Genomic DNA, 21214 nt, shown 5'->3' with positions numbered 1-21214 from the left:
AACATGGCAAAACCCCATCTCCACTAAAAGTGCAAAAATTAGCCTAGGCATGGTGGCTCACGCCTGTAATCCCAGCACTTTGGGAGGCTGAGGCAAGTGGATCACTTGAGGTCAGGAGTTCGAGACCAGCCTGGCCAACATAGCAAAACCCCGTCTCTACTAAAAATGCAAAAAATTAGCTGGGCATGGTGGTGCTTGCCTGTAATCCCAGCTACTTGGAAGGCTGAGGCAGGAGAATTGCTTGAACCTGGGAGGCAGAGGTTGCAGTGAGCTAAGATCGCACCACTGCACTCCAGCCTGGGTGACAGAGTGAGACTCCATCTCAAAAAATATTTTATATATATATAGGACACCCAGTTACTGAATTTTACATGAACAATTTCATAGTTTAGGTATGTCCTAAATATTTCATGTATGTATATGTTACATGTATAGCTGTTTTTTTGTTGGTTTTTTTTGCTGAATTATTTGAGCAAGTTACAGACTTTTTTGTTTGTTTGTTTTTTTGAGATGAAGTTTCGCTCTTGTTCCCCAGGCTAGAGTGCAATGGCATGATCTTGGCTCACTGCAACCTCCATCTCCCAGGTTCAAGCAATTCTCCTGCCTCAGCCTCCGGAGTAGCTGGAATTACAAGCACCTGCCACCACGCCCGGCTAATTTTTTGTATTTTTAGTAGAGACTAGGTTTCACCATGTTGGACAGGCTGATCTAGAACTCCTGACCTCACATGATCCACCCGCCTCAGCCTCCCAAAGTGCTGGGATTACAGGCATGAGTCACCGCACCCAACCACAAGTTACAGACATTATAACATTTCATCTCTGAGTTCATTTCCTAAATGATATCTTTCATCCTGAATACCATTATCAAATCTAAGAAAAGAATTCTATGATATTTCATTTTCAGTTCATACTCCATTTTCCCCAATTGTCCTAAACTGTTACAGCACGGAAGGGCATGGGGTCTGGAGAAGGAGAGCAGTGGGAGGATGCCTGCCTTACCTTCCCCCTTCATCAAATGAGAGTATGTATTGTACTTGCCTTACAGAAGGATTCAATGAAGGGGTATGGCACAGTTGGTTTCACACAATGAGCCCTCATTTAATGTTGGCTGTTATTGCTACTATTGTTATTGTTGAAATTGTTGATGTCAATATTGTTATGATTGGCACTCCTGGGAAGCAGCCCCAGGACGCCCTCCCTACTGGGCCTGGTGGGGGATTGGGTCGGCCTTCACTCCTGCTCCACGCCCCCGCAGTTACTCTGCCGATTGTGACGTCAGCTGACGCTGGGGGCGGGTGGGGGAATCTGGCCGGAAATCCCTCTTCCTGTTGCAGATAAGCCCAGCTCAGCCCAGCTGACCCCAGACCCTCTCCCCTGACTCCCCCCATGTCGCAGGATCAAGACCCTGAGGCAGACAGCCTGTTCACCAAGCCCCTCGCCCCGCCCCCATCACCCCGTAAACTTCTCCCAGCCTCCGCCCCGCCCTCACCCAGCCCGCTGTTCCCCAAGCCCCGCTCCAAGCCCACGCCACCCCTGCAGCAGGGCAGCCCCAGAGGCCAGCACCTATCCCCAAGGCTGAGGTCGAGGCTCGGCCCCGCCCCTGCCCCTGCAACTTGAGCCTGGCTGCGACCCCTGCTCTGACGTCTCGGAAAATTCCCCCTTGCCCAGGCCCTTGGGGGAGGGGGTGCATGGTATGAAATGGGGCTGAGACCCCCGGCTGGGGGCAGAGGAACCCGCCAGAGGTGAGCCATGAACTGAGGACTAGATGCCTGGGTGTATGGGTTAGGAAGGACCTGGGGGACTAGACTCCCAAGAAGCCAGGGGCCTGGACTCCTGGGTCTGAGAGAGGAAGAGAGCTAGGGTCCCTCATTCCCGGGACCAAGATTCTAGGCTCCTGGGGAAGGAGGGAGCGGAGGCCTGGACTCCTGGCTCTGAGGGAAGCTAGGGCTGGGGCCCAGACTCCAGGGCCTCCAAGTGTCACCAGCTCACCCATTGCCATCTGGACTTTTCCCCACCCAGAATATTCAGAAGGCCTTCATCGCATCCATGGACGTGTGGAACTGGGATGAGGCATCCCCACAGGAAGTGCCTCCAGGGAACAAGCTGGCAGGGCTTGGTAGGCTGCCGAGGCTGCCACAACGTGTGTGGGGAGGGTGTCCAAGTGGGGCCCCTGCTGACCCTAACCCCTTATCGCCTGCAGAAGGAGCCGAATTAGGCTTCTATTTCCCTGATCCGGCACTCCAAGGGGACACGCCGATAGCGACAGCAGAGACATGCTGGAAAGGTGGCTTCGGGCTGGGACTCCTGAGTGCTGGAAAAGAAGAGGGGAGGCTGGGATCCTAGGGCAAAGGGAGGAGGGGGGCGTGCCTAGGCTCCTGGGACTGGGGGTGGGGGGGGCGCGTGCTTGACCCCCTGAGGGTGAAGGAAAAGGGGGCGCGGGGTGCTGAAATAGGGGCTGGGGGGGTCATAACTCCCAGTCCCTGACAAGTAAAGACTAGAGAGTGGGTAGTTAAGGGGTCTCTGTCATTGCTCACACTCCTCCCCAGACTCAGGTACAAGCTCATCCCTGGCAAGCTTCCCACAGCTGGACTGGGGCTCCGCGTTACTGCACCCAGAAGTTCCATGGGGGGAGGGTGAGTGTGGGGAGAGGCGGTGGGAGGTGGGGACTGGGGTCCCGAGGCACCAGGGCTGGAGGTGTAGACTCCCTGATCTTTGAGGACTGAGAACACCAGCGACCTCAAGGTGGCATGACCTGGATACGGGACAGCCGGCCCCCAAGTGCCAGGGCTGAGAGCTGAGACCCCTAGAGTTTTTGAGGGGGCACCTGGGCTACCCTCACTCGGGATCCATTACTCCTCACAGAGCCCGACCCTCAGGCTCTTCCGTGGTCGGGAGACTGGACAGACGTGGCATGCACAGCCTGGGACTCTTGGAGCGGAGCCTCGCAGACCCTGGGCCCCGCCCCTCCCGGCCCGGGCCCCATCCCCGCCGCCGGCTCCGAAGGCGCCGCGGGCCAGAACTGTGTCCCCGCGGCGGGAGGGGCCACCTCGTGGTCGCGCGCCCAGACCGCCGGGAGTAACACCAGCTGGGACTGTTCTGTGGGCCGCGACGGCGTCACCTACTGGGGCAGTGGCCTGGGCTGGGAGCCGCGCACGGACTGTACCATTTCGTGGGGCGGGCCCGCGGGCCCGGACTGTACCACCTCCTGGAACCCGGGGCTGCGTGCGGATGGCACCATCCCTTTGAAGGGGTACCAGAGCTCAGCTCTCACCGTTTCCTCCGAACCGAGCCCGCAGTCGGACCGTGCCAGTTTGGTTCGATGCCCCAAAACTAACCACCGAGGTGAGAGGGCCGCAAAGACTGCGGGGAGGGCAAAGCTGGAGTCTTGAGCCGGCACCCAGGCACCTAAGGGGGCGGGGCTCGGGAGACTGACAGTTAGGGGGCGGGGTTTAGGGACCAGGGGCTCGAGGAAGGAGGGGCCGGTGGCCCGCACTCCAGGTCCTTGGGGAGGAGAGGGCTAAGACACTGGTAGTCTTATAGGGACCAAGGGGATGAGGACCCAGGCTCCTGGATTATATAAAACGAAAGCGATGAAGGCCCAGATTCCTGGGTCTCCGAGATGGGTAGGCCAAACTCCTAAATCTCTGAGACTGGGCCCTAGGACGCTTGAGTCTCCAAGGCTGACTGTTGGGTCCCCTATATGGAGGGATCTGAACTCGTGGATCTCAGAGAAGGGGGGGATCCGGACTCCTGGGTCCCGAGTTGGGAGGACCCGGACCTCTAGATCATTGAAGTGGTGTGATCTAGGGCCGGAAAGACTGAGTGTGCCCCTCCCTTCATCCCGCAGGTCCCATTCAGCTGTGGCAGTTCCTCCTGGAGCTGCTCCACGACGGGGCGCGTAGCAGCTGCATCCGTTGGACTGGCAACAGCCGCGAGTTCCAGCTATGCGACCCCAAAGAGGTGGGGCAGCTCCCCTGCCCAGCCAAATCCTGCCCCGTCTCTTCTGGTTCTATTTAGCCCCGCCCAAGGGCTAGGTTCAATCGCCTAGCCCTCGGCCCCGCCCCTCCCCGGCCCACTCGAGGCCCCGCCCAACCCTTCTCAAACCCAGTCTCCCGCCTGGACTCCTGCCTTAACCAACCCACTCTCCACCCGGCTCTGCGAGGCCTCGTCCAGGTCTGCACTGCACACCGCCCCCAGGCCCGCCCCGCCCCACTATCGCCAAGCCCCGCCCCTTCCCACTCCGACCGAGCCCGACCTCTGTCCTAGGTGGCTCGGCTGTGGGGCGAGCGCAAGAGAAAGCCGGGCATGAATTACGAGAAGCTGAGCCGAGGCCTGCGCTACTACTATCGCCGCGACATCGTGCGCAAGAGCGGGGGGCGCAAGTACACGTACCGCTTCGGGGGCTGCGTGCCCAGCCTAGCCTATCTGGACTGTGCAGGGGGCGGACGGGGAGCAGAGACACAATAAAAATTCCCGGTCAAACCTCTTCGCGCGTGCTCCTCTGCTGCATTCTTCTCGCTAATACTGACTACACCAGCTAGGGAGCCTAAGTGTGCAGCTCCACATGTTGGAATTTGGCTTCCCCACCTCGGAGACCCAGGCGTCTGGGCCTTCATCTCTTTCCTCTCACATGATCCAGAGGCCTGGATCCTTGCTCCCTAAAAGACTGCAGTGTCTTAGTCCTCTCCTCCCCGAAGACCCTGAAGTGCGGGCCACCAGCCCCAAGTCTCTTAAGCGCCCAGGTCCCTAAGCCCCGCCCCTCGCCGTCAGTTTCCCGGGTCCCGCCCCCTTAGGCCCCGCCTCTCGACCCTGCCTTCATTCCCTCCGCAGTCTTCGCGGACCTCCCACCTCGGTGGTTAGTTTTGGGATAAGGAACCACTCACCTCCAGTGCTGGGCAATGACCAAAGGAGACCCAGACTCAGGGAGCCTGCCATGTGCCCGCCCTGTGATGAGACAGGCAAAGAAACTAAACCCAAAGCCCATAGGGCCTACTGTGTCCTTGCCCTGTGTCGGGATTTGTAAAGGAATCAGACCCAATCATGAGAGTATATCTGCTGTGTCCCCTTGAAGAGAAGACTCAGACCCTGAAAAGGGCTTACTGTGCTGTGTGTCCTCCCAGTGCAAGGGATCGTCAAAGAATTAAAACCAGTGCTTGCACCCCAACACCACTCACTCTTTCCCCACTCCAAGCTGGAGGACACAGGACTCAGACCTACACTGTAAAGAGAGCCTACGCCATTCTGAGAGCCACTGAGCCCCTAAAGAGAGCCTGCTGTGTGGTCGTCCTGTGAGCGATGCTGGGGATACAGCAGGGACCAAGACAGCCCTGGACCCTCCCCTTAAGGAGCTCACAGTCCAGTGGGAAGACAGACCCATCACCAGAGTGTTTTGAGCTGGGATGAGAAGCCTCCAGGGGATTGAGGGAGGGCCAAAAGGAGAGACCTGATCTAGCCCAGGAGGAGAAGGGTCAGGGGAGACTCCCTGGAGGAGACAGCTGATTTGAGAAATCAGGTGGGCAAAGAATGTTTCAGGCAGAAGGAACAAGATCAAAGGCCCAGAGGTGGACGATCTCATACCACTGCTCAAAAGTATCAATGTGGGCCAGGCATAGTGGCTCACACATGTAATCTCAGCACTTTGGGAGGCTGAGGCAGGAGGATGGCTTGAGGCCAGGAGTTCCAGACCAGCCTGAGCAACATAGGAGAGACCCCCATCTCTATTTAAAAAATTAAAAATAAACGTGGCTACAGCAGCAACAGGGACCAATTCATAAAGGATCTGTGGGCCGTGGTGAGGAGCCCGGACTGTCTCCAGGGCTCCTGGGGAGCCATCAAGGGTTTTGTTTTTTGAGATGGAGTCTCGCTCTGTCACTCTGGCTGGAGTGCAGTGATGCAATTTCAGCTCACTGCAACCTCGGACTCCCAGGTTCAAGCAATTCTCCTGCCTCAGCCTCCCAAATAGCTGGGATTACAGGTGCGCACCACCACGCACAGCTAATTTTTGTATTTTTAGTAAAGATGGGGTTGCGCCATGTTGGTCAGGCTGGTCTTGAACTCTTGACCTCAGGTGATCCACCTGTCTTGGCCTCCCAAGGTGCTGAGATTATAGGAGTGAGCCACCGTGCCTGGCCCCCATCAAGGGGTTTTAAGCAGGGAAAGGGATTTCGATTTTAGGAAGATCTCATTGCAGGGGATGAATACATGCATGTAAACAGGTAATTCCACAAATAACCACAATGTTGATGGACACAGAATGTGTAAGAAGAGGTTCCTGACCCAGTTCCGTCTGGACACTGCACCCCAGATGGTATGTGAGAAGCTTTAAAGGCCAGACAGGAGAGGAAGGAAAGCAGTTCTCTTTCATAGCTCCCTCTCCTAGTCCCCAGATGCCTCCTTCATTTCCACAAGAAATTCTTGCATTCAGCAAATATTTATAGAGCACTTCCTGTGTGCCAGGCACTGCTTTAGATACAATGGTGAATGAATAAGGCAGACAAAAATTCTTCCTTTATGATGATTCTTTTCTATTGAGGGAGGCAAAAAGAGGTAAACATAATTTAAAAGAACAGACATAGCCGGGTGCAATGGCTCACGCCTGTAATCCCAGCACTTTGGAAGGCCAAGGCGGGCAGATCACCTGAGGTCAAAAGTTCAAGACCAGCCTGACCAACATGGAGAAACCGCATCTCTACTAAAATTACAAAATTAGCCAGGTGTGATGGCGCATGCCTGTAATCCCAGCTACTCGGGAGGCTGAGGCAGAAGAATCACTCTAGCCCGGGAGGTGGAGGTTGCAGTGAGCCGAGATCACACCACTGCACTCCAGCCTGGGCAACAAGAGCGAAACTCTGTCTAAAATAAAAAATAAAATAAAATAAAAAAGGCCAAATTGGCCAGGTAGGGCAGCTCACGCCTGTAATCCCAGCATTTTGGGAGGCCGAGGTGGGCAGATCACCTGAGGTCAGGAGTTCAAGACCAACCTGACCAACATAGTGAAATCCCCTCTCTACCAAAAATACAAAAATTAGCCGGGAGTGGTGGTGTGCGCTTGTAATCGCACCTACTCAGGAGGCTGAGGCAGGAGAATCGCTTGAATCCAGTAGGCGGAGGTTGCAGCGAGCCAAGATCGTGCCACTGCTCTCCAGCCTGGGCAACAGAGCAAGACTCAGTTTAAAAAAAAAAAAAAAAGAAAGAAAAGGGCCAAATTGTGTAGATCATTTATAAGGACATTGGCTTTAGACTAAAAGTCAGACCAGTGTTCCTCTGGCTAGGTGGACACATTGCAGAGGGCAGCTGGAAGTCAGGAGACCAGGGAGTGGGCCACTGCAATAGCCCAGTCTGAAGGTGATGATGCCTTAAACCAAATGTGCTAGAGGACGATTATGGATATATTTACAGGCAGAACCAACAGGATTTCTTGATAGGTCAGCTATCGGGTGTGAGAGAAAGATTAGAGACAAGGACAACTCTGTGGCTAGAAGGACAGAGTTAGCCATTTTCCCAAATGGAATCCTTTCTGCCAGACCCTTCACAGATCCAAGCTTTAACTCCTAACCCCACCTGCCTGGGATGCAAGACAGGTTCTTGAGCCTTTGGCCACTCAAATCTTTGTTAATCTGTGCTTTCTGAGGTTTGGGAAAAGATGGTAACGAGCAGGGAGGTAAAATCCGGGCATTCCTCATACCCTGACGAGTGACACCTGGGGAGAGACTGGTTTGTTTTCAATCCCCTAACAACTGGCGCTGTAATTATTTAATATTATAAGGGTAGGGATTTTTGTGTTCTGTGCAGCATGCTTTCTCAACCCGTAAAGTGCCTGATGGCCGGATACGGTGGGTCACGCCGGTAATCCTAACGCTTTGGAAGGCCGAGGCGGGAGGATTGCTTAGAGAACAGGAGTTCGAGTCCAGCCTGGGTAACACAGCAAGACCCCATCTCTACAAAATGCATATATATATATATATATCTCCAGGAGATGCGGTGTGCATCTGTAATGCCAGCTACTCGGGAGGATGAGGCAGGAGAATCGCTTGAACCCAGGAGGCGGAGGTTGCAGTGAGCCGAGAACGCGCTACTGCACTCCAGCTTGGGCCATAGAGTAAGACCCTGTCTCAAAAATTTAAAAAGAAAAAAAATTTTTTAAAGAAAAGAAATACCTGATACAGAAAAAGCGTTCAATAAATATTTCTTGCATTAATAAAAGTACTTTCGCTGGGACATTTTTCCCCACACCTACCCTCCAGCCAGCCCCGGGATCTATAACGCTCTCTCCGAGTGAAGATACGGAAATGATGAGACCGGGTAACCACAGGCGCCCGAGCCCCAGCCGCGCAAGCTCACGATTGGGCCAGAAGTGATGATGAACAAGCATTTAGCCCAGTAGAAAGTCGTAGTTCTCTTGCTGGGCGTGGCTTGAATGACTTCGGTGGACTCCTGGGAGGGAGCTGAAGCCGCTCGGAAGACTCCCCTAGTCCCCACCTCTCTCAGCTTCCGGCTGGTCGTAGTTCCGCTTCCTGTCCGACTGTGGTGTCTGCTGAGGGTCACATTGAGCTGCAGGTTGCATCCGGGGTGCCTTTAGGTGAGTGTGGAGGGTTCTGTAACCTGGGACCCCAGTCTAGCGGGCTGAGGAGCCGGACCCCAGCTTCCCTGAGAACGGGTTGAGGCTTCCGGCTGGCGGCGTCCGGCCTCCCTGGACCCCGGGGCCCTGTTGTTCTGTTCTTCGTAAGAGCTAACAATGATACGGTTGTTCCTTGATGCCGGGCAACATCCCAAACAACTTCAATTAATTCATTTAACTCTCCCACCAGCCCTATGAGATATGGCCCGCGATTATCCCCTTTTGTCAGTAAACAGGCTCAGAGATACCAAGCGACCTAGCTGAGCCTACACAGCGACCAGGATTTGGCCCAGGAGTTTGTCCTCCAGGGCTTTTCTTGGCTAATTCACAGGCGTGGCCTCTCGAGTCTTGCCTGGGCCGCAGCCTGGCTCCCAGGTGTCCAGTCCATCCTCCCTTTTGGACGTTGGAGGGGCCGCAGCGTCATCTCCGATGCACCCTCATCCTCAGATACCGGGTCGATATCTCGCCGGTAACGATCCTTCCTACTGCGTCTGTGTCCCAGCAGCTGGTGTTTTACCCCACCTCCCCACCTAAAGACTGTTTTAATGCTCTCACCCTACTGCGTCTGTGTCCCAGCAGCTGGTGTTTTACCCCACCTGCCCACCTAAAGACTGTTTTAATGCTCCGGACTCCCCACCACTACCTTGCGTCGCTTGAATTTGACACTGCTCTGCAAGTCTTTGTATAGCCTCACGACTCCTAGGATTCCCTGGAATATAGACACTTCTCTCTCAGGTTTCCAATGAACACTGTCACTTCTTCAGAGACATTATATTAAAGGTTTTTAACCCTGGGTCCGCAGAGTTGGTAGAATTCAAAGAATGCTAGTACTTGAGTTGGGGTGGGGGGTGGAATTACATCTGTGTTTTTACTAACCTTTTGAGGCAACAACCTCGGTAGTACCAGCAGCAGCTGTGATTTTGTTAGCAATGAAAATCATAGACATTCTTTTTTTTTTTTTCTCCTTTTTTGAGACAGGGTCTCTGTGTCACCCAGGCTGGTGTGCAGTGGAGAAATCTTGACTCACTGCAACCTCTGTTGCCCTGCGCAAGCGATCCTGCCTTAGTAGCTGGGACCACAGGCACGCGCCACCACACCTGGCTAATTTTAATTTTTTTTTTTTTCTTTTTTTGAGACAAGATCTTACTCTATCGCCCAGGCTAGAGTACAATGGCACAATCTCGGCACACTGCAACCTCCGCCTCCTGGGTTCAAGTGATTCTCCTGCCCCAGCCTCCTGAGTAGCTGGGATTACAGGTGCACGCCACCATGCCCAGCTAATTTTTTGTATTTTTAGTAGAGATGGGGTTGCGCCATATTGGCCAAGGTGGTCTCGAACTCCTGACCTCAGGTGATCCATCCACCTGGGCCTCCCAGAGTGCTGGGATTACAGGTGTGAGCCACCGCTTCCGGCCAATTTTAATATTTTTTTTGTAGAGATGAGATGGGGTTTTACCATGTTGCCCAGGCTGGTCTTGAACTCCTGGGCTCAAGTGATCCTCCCACCTCAGCGTCCCAAAGTGCTGGGATTACAGGTGTGAGCCACCGTGCCCCACCCAAAATCACAGATATTCTTATATCACATTATAACTGCAAATGTCACAAAATACTATATTCACTCATGATTACTTCAAAATTTTAGTTTTTTTTTTTTTTTTGAGACAGTGTTTTTGCTCTGTTGCCCAGGTTGGAGTGCACTGGCACAATCTCGGCTCACTGCAACCTCTGCCTCCTGGGTTCACGTGATTCTCTTGCCTCAACATCCAGAGTATCTGGGATTATAGGCACCTGCCACCATGCCCAGCTAATTTTTTATTTTTAGTAGAGCCAGGGTTTCACCATGTTGGCCAGACTGGTCTTGAACTCCTGACCTCAGGTGATCCACCCCCCCCCCCCCCCACCACAAAGTGCTAGGATTACAGGTGTGAGCCACCGCACCCGGTGAATATTGTATTCCTTAATGAATCCTCAGCTTGATATAACTGGTTTTCTTTGTGATGCTGTGCAGGTTTTTTTCACTTCATGTACTCATGGAACCTATGCATTTTTAAATACATTTAAACATATTCAGGCTGGGTTTGGTGGCTCCCTCCTGTAATCTCAACGTTTTGGGAGGCCAAGCCGGGCAGATCATTTGAGGTCAGGAGTTGGAGACCAGTCTGACCAACATGGTAAAACCTCGTCTCTACTAAAAATACAAAAAAATTAGCAGGGCGTGGTGGCGGGTGCCTGTAATCTCAACTATTCAGGAGGCTGAGGCAACAGAATTGCTTGAACCTGGGAGGTGGAGGTTGCAGTGAGCCTAGATCGTACCACTGCACTCCAGCCTGGTTGACAGAGCAAGACTCTGTCTCAAAAAAAGAAAAAAAAAATTCAGCGAGAGGTTTATGGGATTCATCAGACTGCGGAGGAGTTTGTGGCACCAAAAAGATTAAGAATCTTTGCAGTGTAGATTATGCCAACAACGGAGGCAGCCCACCATTTATTTTTATGCCATTTAAGCTTAGGAAGTCACTTAGACACCCTGTTCCTTCCTCGTCTGGGCAATGGTGATAGTAATAATTCCTACCTTTTAGAGTGGCTGTAGGAGTAAAGTGTGTAGAACAGCGCCTGGCATGTAGTAAGCACTCAGTGAGTGTTAACTCATGTTATCTGGGGACCAGGCTTGATTTTGCTGAGGAGTTGTACCCCAACCTTGCTGTGACCTCCACACTCAGATGTGTGGATTCGCCCTGCCCCTCATCTCTGTGTATGTTGAGAGGCAGGAACTTGTTCACACCCAGCCCATTGTTCTGTGCCTGCCCTCTTCCATTGATCCTGGGTAGTCTGGCTTGCTCAGGGCCCCTGGGGCCCCTGCCGACACGCACTCCTTTCGCCTCCAGGATTCAGCACCATGGCGGAAGACATTGAGACCAAAATCAAGAACTACAAGACTGCCCCTTTTGACAGCCGCTTCCCCAACCAGAACCAGACCAGAAACTGCTGGCAGAACTACCTGGGTAAGCAGGACCTTTCCCTGGCCACATACCTCTAGTCACTCACCGCTTGCCTCTTCCTAGGGGACCCATCCACCCCAGCCTCCTCCCTTTCATTCTGAACATCCTTACTCTGGAAGGCCCATGCCTCTCATCACCTGCTGTTCAGGTCCAGGCTAGGGTTACAAACTTTAGTTTCTGCAATGATTTTTAATTTAAATTTTTTATTATTATTATGGTTTTGTTTTTTTTCTTTCCAGAGACGGGGTCTCACTCTGTCACCTAGGCTGGAGTGCAGTGGTGCAATCATAGCTCACTGCAGCCTCAACCTCCTGGGCTCAAGAGGTCCCCCTACCTCAGCCTCTCGAGTAGCTGGGACCACAGGCCCACACTACTGCACTTGGCTAATTTTTTTGTAGAGAAGAGGTCTCAGTTTGTTGCCCAGGCTGGTCTCAAACTCTTGGCTTCATGCGATCTTCCTGCCTCAGCTTCCCAAAGTGTTGGGATTATAGGTGTGAGCCACTGCACCTGGCCCCTACAATGATTTTTTTTTTAAGCTGTACGTGTGTGCGTAATGTAACATGCACAGAAAGCACATAACAAACATGTACAGCTAAATGAATAATTCTAAAGTGAACCCCTTGTGCAACCATAACCTGGATAGAAAAGCAGACATTGCCCACATTCTCATCTCCCTGCCTTCTTTTTTTTTTGGAGACAGAGTTTCACTCTTGTTGCCCAGGTTGGAGTGCAATGGCGCGATCTCGGCTCACTGCAGCCTCCGCCTCCCAGGTTCAAGCGATTCTCCTGCCTCAGCCTCCCTAGTAGCTGGGATTACAGGCATGTGTCACCATGCCCGGCTAATTTTGTATTGTTAGTAGAGATGGGGTTTCTCCGTGTTGGTCACACTGGTCTCGAACTCCTGACCTCAGGTGATCCGCCCGCCTCGGCCTCCCAAAGTGCTGGAATTACAGGCATGAACCACCACGCCTGGCCTCCCTGCCTTCTTTATATCCTGTCTGGAACACAACACCCTGCTCTCCCCAGTAGAGCAGTGACCCCACTCACTGGGGGTGATCACATCTTTGTTTTGTTTGTTTTTTGTTTGTTTGTTTTGTTTTTAGACTGAGTTTTTTGCTCTTGTTGCCCAGGCTGGCGTGCAATGTCACGATCTCGGCTCACTGCAACCTCTACCTCCTGGGTTCAAGTGATTCTCCTGTCTCAGCCTCACGAGTAGCTGGGATTACAGGCGCCCGCCACCATGCTGAGCTAATTTTTTGTTTGTTTTTTTTTTTTTAGTAAAGACGAGGTTTCACCATGTTGATCAGGCTGGTCTTGAACTCCTGACCTCAGGTGATCCACCCGCCTTGGCCTCCCAAAGTGCTGGAATTATAGGCATGAGCCACTGCACCTGGCCTCACAGCCTTGTTTTTTTTGTTTTGTTTTGTTTTGTTTCGTTTTGTTTTGTTTTTTTTGTTTTTTGTTTTTTAAGACGGAGTCTTTCTCTGTCCCCCAGGCTGGAGTGCAGTGGCGCGATCTCGGCTCACTGCAAGCTCCGCCTCCCGGGTTCACGCCATTCTCCTGCCTCAGCCTCCCGAGTAGCTGGGACTACAGGCGCCCGCCAACACACCCGGCTAATTTTTTTGTATTTTTAGTAGAGACGGGGTTTCACCGTGTTAGCCAGGATGGTCTCGATCTCCTGACCTCATGATCCGCCCCCCTCGGCCTCCCAAAGTGCTGGGATTACAGGCTTGAGCCACCGCGCCCGGCACAGCTTTGTTTTTTAACACCGTGTTTATTATTTTATTTTGTATATGTTATGTGTGATGTTATATTGTTATGTTATTGATGGAGTTTCTTTCTTGTTGCCCAAGTTGGAGTGCAGTGGCATGATCTCGGCTCTCTGCAACCTCTGCCTCGCAGGTTCAAGTGATTCTCCTGCCTCAACCTCCGGAGTAGCTGGGATTACAGGCGCCCGCCACCACACCCAGCTAATTTTCTTTTTTTTTTTGAGACAGAGTCTTGCTTTGTCGCCCAAGTTGGAGTGCAGTGGTGCAATCTCGGCTCACTGCAACCTCCACCTCCTAGCTTCAAGCAATTCTCTGCCTCAGCCTCCCTAGTAGCTGGGATTACAGGCGCCTGCCACCACGCCCAGCTAATTTTTTTTTTTTTTTTTTTGTATTTTTAGTAGAGATGGGATTTTACCATCTTGGCCAGGCTGATCTTAAACTCCTGACCTCGTGATCCAGCCACCTCAGCCTCCCAAAGTGCTGAGATTACAGGTGTGAGCCACCGTGCCTGGCCAATTTTTTTTTTTTTTTTTTTTTTTTTGAGGCAGAGTCTCACTCTGTTGCCCAGACTGGAGTGCAGTGGTACAATCTCGGCTCACTGCAACCTCCACCTCCTGGGTTTAAGCAATTCTCCTGCCTCAGCCTCCTGAGTAGCTGGGACTACAAGCACGTGCCACCACACCCAGCTAATTTTTTGTGTTTTTAGTACAGATGGGATTTCACCATGTTGGCCAGGCTGGTCTCCATCTCCTGACCTCGTGATCCACCTGCTTTGGCCTCCCAGAGTGCTGAGATTACAGGCGTGAGCCACCGTGCCTGGCCAATTTTTTTGTATTTTTAATAGAGACAGGGCTTCACCATGTTGTCCAGGCTGGTCTCGAACTCCTAACCTCAAGTGATCCTCCTGCCTCGGCTTCCCAAAGTGCTGGGATTACAGGCGTGAGCCACCATGCCCGGCTACCACCGTGTTTAGATTCACCTCTTTGTGAACTTTGTAAATACCGTATGTATTCTTTTGTGTTTGGATTTTTTCATTCAGTACCTTCTCAGATCCATACATGCTGTGGCATATAGCTTGCTCATTTTCATTGCTGTCCAGTTATGCCTGGACACTTGGGTGATTTCCATTTTGGAGTTCTTACAAATGGTGTGGCTGTGAACATCTTTATAAATGTAATTTTGCTGGGCATGGTGGCTCACGCCTGTAATCCTAGCACTTTGGGAGGCCGAGGCGGGCAGATCAAGACCAGCCTGGCCAACATGGCGAAACCCTGTCTCTACTAAAAATACAAAAATTAGCTGGGCGTGGTGTCAGGCGCCTGTAATCCCAGCTACTCGAGAGGCTGAGGCAGGAGAATCACTTGAACCCAGGAGGAGGTAGAGGTTGCAGTGAGCTGAGATTGCACCATTGCACTCCAGCCTGAGTGACAGATCGAGACCCTGCCTCAAAAAAAAAAAAAAAAAAAAAAAAAAAAGTGTTCCAACTCTTGATCTGGGCTGACTTGAACCCCTTTCTTCACAGACTTCCACCGCTGTCAGAAGGCAATGACCGCTAAAGGAGGCAATATCTCTGTGTGTGAATGGTACCAGCGTGTGTACCAGTCCCTCTGCCCCACATCCTGGGTATGTGCCTCCTGCCGGGGCCCTTGGGATGCTGGGGTGGGGTCTTAGCAGAGGGGAGTGTGGTGGCTTGGTGGGAGCTCATCTGTGAGGGGCAGAGGGAGGACAGGGCACCACACTGTCCCAGGACTCAATGCCTTTCCTCTCGCCTAGAATTGCCTCCCTTTCTCCTTCTGCTGATGCCTCTCAACCAGTCAGTGCTCTCAGCTGAGGCGACCAGGGCACTTTGCTAGATGTAGCTCACTCATGCACTCTCCAAATACACACTCAGCACTGGGTTCCCATCCCTGTGTAGCTCACAATTCTGTGCAGTCCTGTCCTTTTTTATTAGGAACATTTTCTTTTCTTTCTTTTTTTTTTTAGACAAGAGTCTTGCTCTGTCGCCAGGCTGGAGTGCAGTGGCAGTGGCGCGATCTTGCCTCACTGCAACCTCCGCCTCCCGGGTTCAAGCAATTCCCCTGCCTCAGCCTCCCAAGTAGCTGGGACTACAGGTGTGCACCACCATGCCCAGCTAGTTTTTTGTATTTTAATAGAAACGGGGTTTCACCATGTTAGCCAGGATGGTCTCAAATCTCCTGACCTCGTGATCCACCTGCCTCGGCCTCCTAGAGTGCTGGGATTACAGGCATGAGCCACCGCGCCCAGCCCTATTATGAACATTTTCAAAGTAGAGAGAATAATTCATTGACCTCGAATACATCCATCACCCAAAGTGAATAGTTATCAAGATTTATCCACAGTTTCTTCATCTACCCCTTTTCTTTTTCTTCTTTCCTTTGCTGAAGTATTCTAAAGCAAGTCCCAGACATGTCATTTCACCCCTGCCTACTTCAGTGTGGACTTCTAAATAATGACACAGTAAGACAGTCCTTTCAGCCCTGATCTGACCAGATCTGTCGTCAATATTTAATAGCTCTTTACTATGCCCCTGCCCTTTGTTTAAAAAACAAAAAAAGTTTTTAAAGACAAGGTCTCATGATGTTGCCCAGGCTGGACTCGAACTCCTGGGCTCAAGTGTTCCTCCTGCCTCAGCCTCCTGAGTAGCTCCGACTACAGACGTGCCACTGTGCCTGTCTCTCTCTCTCTCTCTCTCTCTCTGTCTCTCTCTCTCTCACTCACTCTCTCTCTTTCTCTCGCTCGCTCTCTCTCGCTCTTTCTCACTGTTTCTCTCTTTCCTTTGTTTCTTTTCTTTCTTGAGCCTTGCTCTGTTGCCCAGACTGGAGTGCAGCAGCATGATCTCGGCTCACTGCAGCCTCAGCCTCCTGAATAGCTGGGACTACAGGCATGAGCCACCACACCTGGCCCAATTTTTGTATTTTTTTGTAGAAATGGGGTTTCACCATGTTGCCTAGACTGGTCTCGAACTCCTGAGCTCAAAGCAGTCTGCCTGCCTCAGCCTCCCAAAGTGCTGGGATTATAGGCATGAGCTACCGCACCCAGCTGAATCTTTCAAAATAAAAAAAAATTACCCTTTAACTTGGCAATTCCACATCTAGGGATGCTACAAAAATCTTCATGTACAAAGATGCCCATTGCAGAGTTGTTTGTAATGGAGAATATTTGGAAATAACCCAAGTTAAAACATTTATCTTGATAGTCTTTATGGAGACTGTGGTGATCTACATGCTGGCACACAGAAAGAATGCTAAGACACAGGAAAAGCAAGTTGCAGAACAATCTGTATAGTAGGAGTCAATCTGCAAGGATGGAGTTTTTATGGTGTGGTGTGTGTATGTAAATAAAGTAGGCACACACCGCTGGTATTTATTATGGGCCAGCTATGTTGTTAGCCCTTTTTTTTTTTTGAGATGGAGTCTTGCTCTGTCTCCCAGGCTGGAGTGCAGTGGTGCAATCTCAGCTCACTGCAACCTCCGCCTTCTGGGTTCAGGCGATTCCCCTGCCTCAGCCTTCCGAGTATCTGGGATTACAGGCGCCTGCCACCATGCCCAGCTAATCTTTGTATTTTTAGTAGAGACAGAGTTTCACCATGTTGGCCAGGCTGGTCTCAAACTCCTGACCTCAGGTGATGCGCCTGCTTCGGCCTCCCAAAGTTCTGGGATTACAGGCGTGAGCCACCACGCCTGGCCATGTTAGCACTTTACATCACATAAGGTCAACATGCTAAAACAACCGTATGAGGTAGGTACTATTATTAGTATCCTCATTTTACAAAATTGGAAACTGAGGCCCAGAAAGGTTGAGTAACTTGCCCAAAGTCACACAGCTAAGAAGTGATGGAGCAGGGATTCAGATTCAGCCTCTCTGTTGTCCATGCTTTCATCCACTGTTTGTTATTGCACCAGTGGTCCTCACCCTTTTTGGCACCAGGGATGAGTTTCATGGAAGACAGTTTTTCCACAGGCAGGGTTGGGGATGGTGTAAGGATGAGTCCAGCATATTACATTTATTGTCCACTTTATTTCTGTTATTATTACATTATATAATAAAATAATTATACAACTCACCATACTATAGAATCAGTGGGAGCCCTGAGCTTGTTTTCCTGCAACTAGATGGTCCCATCTGGGGGTGATGGGAGATAGTGACAGATCATCAGGCATTAGATTCTCATAAGGATCGTGCAGCCTAGATCCCTCGCATGCGCAGTTCACAGTAGGGTTCGCACTCGTATGAGAATCTGATGCTGCTGCTGATCTGACAGGAGGTGGAACTCAGGCAGTAATGCGAGCATTAGGGAGTGCTTGTAAATATAGTTGAAGCTTCTCTCGCTCACCTGCCACTCACTTCCAGCTGTGGGGCCCAGTTCCTAACAGGCCACAGACCAGTACCTGGTAGGTATAGGTTGGGGCTCGGGGACCCCTGCCTTACAGCATAAAATGTGAGCGTGTATGTATGTAAAAACGTTTATGCTTGTAACTGCCTGTGAGGTCCACAAAGAGTAGAGTGTTACTTTCAGGGAGTGTTGACATAGACCTTATATGGGCCTTTTCATATTTTTTTATTTATTTTTTATTTTTTTTAGGGACAGTCTTACTCTGTCACTCAGGCTGGAGTGCGGTGTGCAGTGGTAGTATCATAGCTCACTGGAGCCTCGAACTCCTGGGTTCAAGCAGTCCTCCCACCTCAGCCTCCCTAGTAGCTGTGACTACAGGTGCATGCCACCATGCCTAGCTAAGTTTTGTATTTTTTGTAGAGACAGGGTTTTGCCACGTTCGCCAGACTGGTCTCAAACTCCTGGGCTCAAGCGATCCTCCCACCTTTGCCTACCAAAGTGCTGGAATTATAGGCATGAGCCACCATGCCCGGCTTATTTTTTATTTTTTTGTAGAGATGGGGGTCTTGCTGTGTTGTTCAGGTTGGTCTCAAACTCCTGAGCTCAAGCAGTCCTCCCACATCGGCCCCGCAAAGTGCTGGGATGACAGGCGTGAGTCACCACACCCAGCCTCCATCATTGTTTATACTAAACATCGCCTGTGGTCAGTGGTGGGATTGCACTGTGTATTCTGTTTGGCACCTTTTTTGCACTTGACTATGTATCTTGAAGATCCATCCATTCATGCCAGAAGATAAATCAGCCTCGTTTTTTTTTTTCACAGCTGCCTGCTATTCCATCTCCCCTATTTGGACAAACAGCATAGTGTTGACTTGAGGTTTTCAAAGTAGGGCCCACCCTTGGAGCTCTGTACAGTGACAGATCTCCCCATCGACAGCTCTGCAGTGGGCCTGGGGTTTTCCTGCCCATTACTCTCCTCCCAGCATGTCAGCTTGTTCAGAACAGCGATTTCTGTCTTTTGGGGTCACTGCTGATTCCCCAGCCCCTGGAATAGAGGTTGGCACACAGCAGGTACCTGTGGATATTGGTTGAACAAACAGGTGGGCAAAGTGAGGAAGATAAGAAGTCCATCCATTCCGTTTCCCCACTGCGGAGGGAATAACACTGTCTTTCCACAGGTCACAGACTGGGATGAGCAACGGGCTGAAGGCACGTTTCCCGGGAAGATCTGAACTGGCTGCATCTCCCTTTCCCTGTCCTCCGTCCTTCTTCCAGGATGGTGAAGGGGGACCTAGTACCCAGTGATCCCCACCCCGGGATCCTAAATCATGACTTACCTGCTAATAAAAACTCATTGGAAAAGTGAGACTGTGCGTGTGAACGGGCTAGGCAGTGGCAAGAAGCTGGGCTAGAATCAGTGCCCTGACCAGGGAGGGGCTTGAGTATTTTTTCTGTTTTGTTTTTATTTTTTGTTTTAATTTAATTTAATTTTTTTGTTTGTTTGTTTATCATGGAGTCTCGTTCTGTCACGCAGGCTGGAGTGCAGTGGCACGATCTCTGCTCACTGCAACCTCCACCTCCGGTGTTCAAGTGATTCTCCTGCCTCAGCCTCCCGACTAGCTGGGACTACAGGCACACCCCACCACACCCGGCTAATTTTTGTATTTTTAGTAGAGATGGGGTTTTACCATGTCGGCCAGGCTGGTCTCGAACTCCTGACCTCAGGTGATCCACCTGCCTCGAACTCCCAAAGTGCTGGGATTACAGGCATGAGCCACCATGCCTAGCATTTTTTAACTTAATTTTATTGAACCTTGACCACCCTCTCTGTGCCAGTCAATGAGTCAAATAGTTGATTATACAGAATAACCTAAGTTTCTATGTGTGCACCCACCCTACATAATTTTAAAGCAAATTATATAGATTATAATATAAAATATATAAAGATTATGTTTTATCCAGAAATAAGGAACTATATGTATCTCTTAGAGATACAAATTTTATTTTATTTTGTTTTATTTATTTATTTTTTTTTTTTTTGAGACAGGGTCTCAATCTTTTGCCCAGGCTGTAGTGCAGTGGTGTCATCTCAGCTCTCTGCAACCTCTGCCTTCTGGGTTCAAACTATTCTGCCTAGAGATACCTATTTTTTTTAACATAATTATTTACACCTAAGAAATTAGTTCTTAATGGCCCGGTGCAGTGGCTCACACCTGTAATCCCAGCACTCTGGGAGGCTGAGGTGGGCGGATCACCTGAGGTCAGGAGTTCGAGATCAGCCTGGGCAACATGGCGAAACCTCGTCCCTACTAAAAATACAAAATCAGCCGGGCTTGGTGGCACATGCCTGTAATCCCAGCTACTCCGGAGTCTGAGGCAGGAGAATCGCTTGAACCTGGGAGGCAGAGGATGTGGTGAGCTGAGATCATGCCATTGCACTCGAGCCTGGGCAACAGGAGTAAATCTCCGTCTCACCAAAAAAAAAAAAAAAAGTTCTTTATATCTAATAAGCAATCTCCTGCACAATGTGTAACTTCTCCCTGTGTTGGGACCTGCTCTTTCATGCTGATCATGATGGTAGTTGGAAGTCATTTAAGTAGGCCAAGTTGAGAGCTGTTCTTCATGGTGCCCCCGAAATAACTGCCCAGAATATCCCCAACAGACTCGTCAACAGGGACCTAGCCAGCATGACCAGCTGGAACACTGTCATGGCTGAATTGGTGTGTCCTCAAAGCCTTTCAAATGGCCGGGGCATGGTGGCTCACGCCTGTAACCCTAGCACTTTGGGAGGCCCAGGCTAGTGGGTCACGAGGTCAGGGATTCAAGACCAGCCTGGCCAAGTTGGTGAAACCTCATCTCTTTTAAAAATACAAAAAAATAATAAAAATAAAAATACAAAAATTAGGTGTGGGAGTATGTGCCTGTAATCCCAGCTACTGGGGAGGCTGAGGCAGGAGAATCACTTGAACCTGGGAGGTGGAGGTTGCAGTGAGGTGACATCACACCACTGTACTCCAGCCTGGGCGACACAGTGAGACTCCATCCCAAAAAAACAAAAACAAAAAACTTCAAATGGTGACAAACTTGTCTGATGCATTCACATGAGCAGAGATGATTCTTGTATGGAGAAAAATGGCCCCAGAGATAGATCTTGTGAAATAGCTGCTCATGAAGAAAAGTGGCTGAAGGGGCCGGGTGCAGTGGCTCACGCCTGTAATGCCAGGACTTTGGGAGACCGAGGCAGGTGGATAACCTGAGGTCGAGAGTTCAAGAACAGCCTGACCAACATGGAGAAACCCTGTCTCTACTAAAAATACAAAATTAGGCGTGGTGGTGCATGCCTGTAATCCCAGCTATTCTGGATGCTGAGGCAGGAGAATCGCTTGAACTCAGGAGGCGGAGGTTGCTGTGACCCGAGATTGTGCCATTGTACTCTAGCCTAGGCAACAAGAGCGAAACTCCGTCTGAAAAAAAAA

General features: G+C 50.9%; 2 protein-coding genes across 4 annotated transcripts; both read left to right on the top strand.

Annotated features, from left to right (window-relative positions):
• Positions 1-1332: 1332 nt before the first annotated feature.
• Positions 1333-4488, top strand: ETV2 (ETS variant transcription factor 2). 3 transcript variants are annotated; one of them, XM_030820127.1, is made up of 7 exons: positions 1333-1744; positions 2022-2118; positions 2203-2286; positions 2555-2635; positions 2865-3344; positions 3850-3962; positions 4269-4488. In XM_030820127.1, exons 2-7 carry the CDS (start codon positions 2049-2051, stop codon positions 4467-4469), a joined length of 1029 nt encoding a protein of 342 aa, XP_030675987.1. In that variant the 5' UTR covers positions 1333-1744; positions 2022-2048; the 3' UTR covers positions 4470-4488. The 3 variants fall into 3 exon arrangements, with proteins under 3 accessions (XP_030675987.1, XP_030675988.1, XP_030675986.1); XM_030820128.1 differs by lacking the exons at positions 2555-2635; positions 2865-3344; XM_030820126.1 differs by lacking the exon at positions 1333-1744 and having other exon boundaries at positions 2049-2286.
• A 3916-nt stretch (positions 4489-8404) lies between these two features.
• Positions 8405-19104, top strand: LOC100606627 (cytochrome c oxidase subunit 6B1). The gene is made up of 4 exons (XM_030820125.1): positions 8405-8580; positions 11502-11618; positions 14907-15007; positions 18917-19104. Exons 2-4 carry the CDS (start codon positions 11513-11515, stop codon positions 18968-18970), a joined length of 261 nt encoding a protein of 86 aa, XP_030675985.1. The 5' UTR covers positions 8405-8580; positions 11502-11512; the 3' UTR covers positions 18971-19104.
• Positions 19105-21214: the final 2110 nt, after the last annotated feature.

Source organism: Nomascus leucogenys, chromosome 10 (assembly GCF_006542625.1).
Source record: "Nomascus leucogenys isolate Asia chromosome 10, Asia_NLE_v1, whole genome shotgun sequence".
Taxonomy (NCBI): Eukaryota; Metazoa; Chordata; class Mammalia; order Primates; family Hylobatidae; genus Nomascus; species Nomascus leucogenys.
The sequence above is the reverse complement of the archived record's forward strand: the minus strand, read 5'-3'. Positions and strand labels throughout refer to the sequence as shown.